Source organism: Balaenoptera musculus, chromosome 6, assembly GCF_009873245.2.
Source record: "Balaenoptera musculus isolate JJ_BM4_2016_0621 chromosome 6, mBalMus1.pri.v3, whole genome shotgun sequence".
NCBI lineage: Eukaryota > Metazoa > Chordata > Mammalia > Artiodactyla > Balaenopteridae > Balaenoptera > Balaenoptera musculus.
This window is the reverse complement of record NC_045790.1, coordinates 46,935,936-46,942,859: the sequence shown is the minus strand read 5'-3', so window position 1 is coordinate 46,942,859 and position 6,924 is coordinate 46,935,936. Positions and strand designations below refer to the sequence as shown.

Sequence of the window (6,924 nt, the reverse complement as noted above, 5' to 3'; positions counted from 1 at the left end):
ATAACTGAGTCAAGTTCATAGAGGATTGGCTCAAGGAAAGGGGGCCATGTCTTTTAATGTTCAGTTGTATTCGTTTTCTATGCTTTATAACAAATTACCATAAATTTATCAGTTTAAATCAACACACACATGTATTATTTCACAGTTTCTGTAGGTGAGAAATCCAGGCACAGCTTAACTGTGTTCTCCACCTCAGGGTCTCATCAGGCTGTAATCCAGGTGTCAGCCAGAGCTAGGGTCTAATCAGAGGCTCAACTGGGGAAAGAGCTGCTTCTAAGCTCTCAGGTTGTTGGCAGAATTTATCTATTTGCAGTTGTAGGGCCGAGGTCCCTATCTTGCTGGCTGTTGGGTAAGGGTTGTTCTCAACTCTGAGAAGCTGCTCAGAGTTCCTTGTCATGTGGCTCTTTTATGGGCCCTATTATAATATGGTAACTTACTTCTTAAAAGCCAACAATGGAGATACTTTTCTTTTTTCCCCCAGTTGTATTTTATTTTATTAATATATTGGCATATAATATTGTATAAATTTAAGGTGTACAACATGTTGATTCAATATACTTCTATATTGCAAGATGATTACCACCATCGCATTAGCTAACACCTCTATCTCATCACATAATTATCATCTCTTTTTTGTGGTGAGAACACTTAAGATATACTCTCTTAACAACTTTCAACTACATAATATAGTATTATTAGCTGTAATCATCATACTGTACGATAGGTCCCAGAACTTGTTAATCTTACAACTGTAAAGAGAGATATTTTCTTTGCCAAAATAAAAATGTATCATCCTAAGGACCTATTAGGCTTCCTCCATTCTGCATTGAAAAGCTAGATTACTGACCATATGGCCCCTTTTGCCTGAAAACTAGGAAACTCTGAGCCAAATCTGTAGCTCAATCACAGCAGCAGTGTTGGTTTGACCTACACATCTCCTTTCACATTCCAGGGAACCTCTTTACAAAGAAACTGGCATTATCAAAAAATAGACCTCTGGCATCCTCCAGGCCATGGTCTGCTGTTGGCTTTTTCAACATCTAATCTTTGAGTTATTGGTTAATGTTCAGTTAACAGTCCCTCCTTGATGCCCTAGAAACCTCAGCCATGCTTCTGTTACTTTGACTTCCTGCCACTATGGATATGCTATGTCTTCTGACTGGTTTACCCTGGTTTGAAAAGCAGTGCTAGGATCTTTTTTTTTTTTTAATTAATTAATTTATTTATTTATTTATTTATTTTTGGCTGCATTGGGTCTTCGTTGCTGTGCGCGGGCTTTCTCTAGTTGTGGCAAGCGGGGACTACTCTTCGTTGCAGTGCGTGGGCTTCTCACTGTGGTGGCTTCTCTTGTTGTGCAGTACGGGCTCTAGGCACGTGGGCTTCAGTAGCTGTGGCACGCATGCTCAGTAGTCGTGGCTCACGGGCTCTAGAGCGCAGGCTCAGTAGTTGTGGCACACAGGCCCAGTTGCTCCGCGGCACGTGGGATCTTTCCGGACCAGGGATCGAACCCATGTCCCCTGCATTGGCAGGCGGATTCTTAACCACTGCGCCACTGGGGAAGCCCTGGGATCTATTTTTTATATTTACTTCATTAAGCAGTTGATACATCTTTTGTTACAGGCAACTTTACATTCCTTTTGCAAAATATATAAAGTTTCAAAAAATAAAACCCAATATTTTAATTCTAGAACTTCAGTATGATGCAAGGTAAAAACCTAGAAAAATATTTTGTAGATTTCTAAATATATCTCTCCTATCAATCATTGCCTTCTCAATTAAAAGATATTTCAATATTAATAAGACATTGAAATAAAGCAAGGGACTCAACTTGTCAATCTAGAATTCTCACTTTTTTGAGAATTAGCCCCCCAAGTCAGTCCCTTCTTTACTCCTCATGGGGAGATAGAGTCATCACCAAGCCCTTTAGCTGCTCGTAGCCCCTAAATGGCACATGGTGAGAAATGGGTCCCTCCAGAACAGGATAGCAAAAGGAAAGGGTGGAGAGATACAGAGGACCCTACATCTTGTTAGGCAAATGTGGGGTGAATGAGTGACAATAACCCTTAACCATTTACAGTTTTAATGGAGCCAAGGTGACCCAGAATCATTTGGAACTCAAAGAAAATGATTTTGTGTATGAGGGGATCCCAGTGATGAAGTGTTGATGGCTTGATTCACATTAACAAAATGAGAAAGTTAGGGAACTGAGAAAGGAAAAGTGTTAGTGAAAGATATTACCTCTGTTATTGTATATGTGTGGGTGAGGGAGATAGAGATCTCTATTTTTGAGTTACTCAATGGGGTTGAGTAGGCCCTGGGACATTCCCATTAGTGGATAATTTCACAGAGACATCGTTCACTTGTATGGGAAGAGAAGACTGCGTATACTTGCTGGTGAAGGGAACCGAGGGACAGCCTCCTATGAGCAGGTGGATGCCCAGTGTGGAGTGGGTTTCCATGTAGATGTGGGAAGCACACTGGGAGCCTGAAGCGAGGAGGTCTATTACCTCTGCCAGTGTTGGGGCAGGACACTGAAGTTAAGAGAAAAAAAGTGAGGCTTTTTGAATAACTCACCTAGGGCTGGAAGAAACATTGTTTTGTTTTCCTAGAGCCTCTTTGGCATGCTTCCTTGAAGCTAGGCCAGTCTTGGAGATTTTAATAAATTTTCCTGAATTGGATGGACTTGGGCATTCTAGCCAACACATTGTCTGTGCCAAGCTTCCCCTAACTGGCAAGTAGTGCTTATGTTAAGCAATTCTTAATAGTGCCTTCATTGGTAGATTACTAAACATTAGGTAAATCAACAGTAGCTCTTCATCAAGAAGATCAGTGACCCTTGGCACAGGATAATTGCCAAGAACACTTGTATTTCTTGTTCCTGCATCTGTGTGGTCTTTGGATGTTGGCACACTTGGCAGGGCATGTGATGGAATATTGAGTGTACAAGATTTAAAAGTTAGTAGACTTGCTCCTGGATCCAGCTATGCCACGACTAGCTATGTGATGTTTGGCAACTAACAACTTCATAATTTCCTCAATCCCAACTGTAAAATGGGAGTTAATATAACAGTGATTAAAAGCGATTTATACATCCAGCACTATACTAGATCCTGGTGGGGCCAGGAGGGTAGGAGAGCATGCTTAAAGAATTATGGCTCACTTCCTGGCTTCAAATAGTCTGTATTCCCTACCTTACAGGGTTGAAAATACTAAATGGGGTGGTGTATATGCTTTGAAAAAGTGTAACGTGCTACATAAACACAATTTATTATTGCATTTACTGAAGAAAACCTGCTGGTTCCTATAGTTTAAAATAATTTATTTTCCTGACAACATGATGCTTCCATGTATTTCTCAGTAATTCCCCATCCCAAGAAAATGCCTGGCTCTTTAGGTCAGTGACAACATCCTATAACATCATCACTGGGAGAAATGAAGGTCATTGCTTCCTTCTTTGTCATTCCTTCTTCTTATTCCAACACTGACCACCCTCTGCCCTCCCTTACAAGGGCTTGGTGGAAAAGTAATCCCTTTGTTTCACCACCACCTTTGATGCACCCCCATGCTGACTCCAAACAGCTCATGTTCACTAAAATTGAGCTTTCCTTTTATTCTCACATATTCAATCAGAGCTCCAGATGGGTAAGCAGGAGATCCCAGATGGCCTGACCACTTCCTGGATCATAAAGCTCCTCAGTATATAAAATAGAAATCTCTTTGATGATCCATGTATTTGTCAGGATTTGTTACACAACACATGTCCCAGGCAAGTCTCCTGTGATTTCCAGCACCTCTATCATAAGCCCAGAAAGACAGTTGGTTAATTTGTTTGTTTATTTAGCTTTCGCTTGGGCAGTTGGTTACAAAGTTTCCTATTTCTTTTTCTTCTGCCTGCTGCATCATCTCCTAACTTAGAATGCAGTCACGATGCCTTTCCTTTAAAAAGTACATGAATGCTAAGATCCAGGATGGACTGCTGATTCTCTGAAATAATGTCATGTTCTTAATTATTTGAGATATATTTCTCATCATTTATTTGAATTTCTTGGCTCTCATTTACCTAAGTGGAAAACATCTATGTATTTATTGGGGACTTCCCTTGTGGCACAGTGGTTAAGAATCCGCCTGCCAATGCAGGGGACACGGGTTCAATCCCTGGTCCGGGAAGATCCCACATGCCGTGGAGCAACTAAGCCCGTGTGCCACAACTACTGAGCCTACGTGCTGCAACTACTGAGCCTGCATGCTGCAACAACTGAAGTCCTTGTTCCTAGAGCCCATGCTCTGCAACAAGAGAAGCCACCGCAATGAGAAGCCCATGCACCGCAACGAAGAGTAGCCCCCGCTTGCCACAACTAGAGAAAGCCTGTGTGCAGCAACAAAGACCCAACGCAGCCAAAAATAAATAATAATAATAAATTTTTTAAAAATATATGTATTTATTAAACAAATATGTAATGAAATCTTACTCTGTGTGACACTGTTCTAGGTGCTGAGTACACAGGGTTAACAAAACAAATCAAAATCCTTATCCTTCTAAGCATCCTTATTCTTATCTCACCAGAACTTATATATTAGTGAGAAAGAGAAACAGTGAAAAGAATAAGGTTAAGAATGAGAAGGGAGGAGGAGAAGAAGAAGAAAAAAAGAAGAAGGGACCATGTATGTGTGTGTGTGTATATATATATATATATATTTTTTAATTGTGTAAGTTCCATGGAGAAAAATGAAAAATGGAGAAGACAAGGAGGACGGTAGGGGTGGAGATGCAATTTAAAATTTTAAGTGCTAAGAATAGACTATGGGGAACAAGGGTGAAGCAGAAAGATAATGGTGGCTTAGCATAGGGTAGTGATAGTGAGAGAGGTGAGAACTGGTCACTTTCTGGGTTTATTTTTAAATTAGAGCCAATAGGATTGTTAATAGATTGAATTTAAGAGAAAGAAAAGAAAGTTAACACAAGAGAAGCTAACTTGGGGAAGAAGGTGAAGGTTTCGTTTTGGATGATGAGGGTAGTGGAGGTGTTAAAGGTTTGAAGAAAGAGGAGAAGTTATGAAATAGTAATTTAGGAAGAAACAGAATGAAGGAGAAAGAAAGATCTAAAACCATAATAAATAGTAGTTTTCTAAAATTGAAAAAAGACGTAAGTCCTCAGACTGGAAGTGCAAAGTCTTGAACTGAATATACAAAAATAAATCCGAATGTCAACATTAAAATGAACCTGCAGAACATCAAAGAAAATAAGACTTTTAAAGCTCTCAGATAGCAGACTTTTCCTCAGCTGCAATCAATGCCAAAAAATAACAATAATATCTTCAGGGCTGACAGGAAATAACTGTCAATCTACACTCTTATGCCCGAACAACCTTTCAACTGTAGAGACAAAAAAGTCATTTCACCACACAAAAACTTGGAGTATTTACCAACTACTGATCCTCACAAAGGGAACTATTAAATGATTTATCTCAAGAAGAAAAAATGAACCTGGAAGGAAGAAATGAAACAGCACACACACACACAAATAAAAATATCTATTTTGAATTTTTAAAAGTACAATAAAAGCTCTAAACACAGTAAAAAGATGGAGTGGGGGGGCCGCGTCGTCAAGGTCCCGGCCGTGTTCAGTTCCAGCGTGAAGATCGTGAAGCCCAATGGCGAGGAGCCGGACGAGTTCGAGTCTGGCATCTCCCAGGCCCTCCCGGAGCTGGAGATGAACTCGGACCTCAAGGCCCAGCTGCGGGAGCTGAACATCACGGCCGCCAAGGAAACTGAAGTTGGTGGTTGTCCGAAAGCTATCATAATCTTTGTTCCCATTCCTCATCTGAAATCCTTCCAGAAAATCCAGGTCTGGCTAGTGCGTGAGTTGGAGAAGTTCAGCGAGAAGCACGTTGTCTTTATCGTTCAGAGAATTGTGCCTGAGCCAACTCGAAAAAGCCGTACAAAAAATAAGCCAAAACGTCCCAGGAGCCGCACTCTGACAGCCATGCATGACGCCATCCTGGAAGACTTGGTTTTCCCAAGTGAGATCGTGGGCAAGAGAATCCGCGTGAAGCTGGATGGCAGCCGACTCATAAAGGTTCGTTTGGATAAAGCACAGCAGAACAATGTGGAACACAAGGTTGAAACGTTTTCTGGTGTCTATAACAAGCTCACGGGCAAGGATGTTAATTTTGAGTTCCCAGAGTTTCAGGTGTAAACAAAAATGACTAAATAAAATATTATTCACACACACACACAAAAAAGATGGAGTGGGGGCATTGTTCCTTGGTAGTAAAAGCGGAAAGTAATGTTTGCCAGAAAGATAGAAATATTACATAGCTAAATGTTGGCAGAAAAATGTATGGTTAAATATTTTGGTAAACATTTAAGAGTAATAACTAAACTGGTAGGAAAACAATCTAGTTTATAAAACAGCATGAGGGAGGAAAAAATGTAGTTATCTTATTAGTCCACTAGATGAAAGGAAGTAAAAGAAAATAAGCAAGAATAAAAAAAGGCAATCAGAAAACCTAAAATAAAAAGGTAGAAGTAAACCCAAATATGTCAGAAAACTCAATCAATGTAAGTATTTGACCTTGCCTAATAAAAAACTAAGCTTGGCTTTGTGAGTCTTTTGCAGGCAATTTAAAAGTAGATTGTGTTTTTATAGCACATCTGGTAATCTCTACTTCAGAGAATAAAAGAAGTAATATTTCCAACTCATTTTGTAAGGTTAGTCTAACACTAATATTAAAGCCAGACAAGGATTGTAAAAGAAAAGAATATATTTGCAAAGAGATACAAAGTCCTAAATAAAACATCAGCAAATCATTTGTCAGTGTATAAAACCTGAAGAGTTTATAAGAAAATCTATGTCATACACTTTAAATACAGATTAAAGGAGATAAGTATATACTTATCTTAATAGATGCAGAAAAGTCATTT

At 39.7% G+C, this 6,924-nt stretch overlaps 1 protein-coding gene across 1 annotated transcript; it reads left to right on the top strand.

The window, feature by feature from the left end:
* The first annotated feature begins 5,581 nt into the window (after window positions 1-5,581).
* On the top strand, window positions 5,582-6,212 carry LOC118896359 (40S ribosomal protein S7-like). The gene has a single exon (XM_036854144.1). It carries the CDS (start codon window positions 5,582-5,584, stop codon window positions 6,194-6,196), a length of 615 nt encoding a protein of 204 aa, XP_036710039.1. The 3' UTR covers window positions 6,197-6,212.
* The last annotated feature ends 712 nt before the right edge of the window (window positions 6,213-6,924 follow it).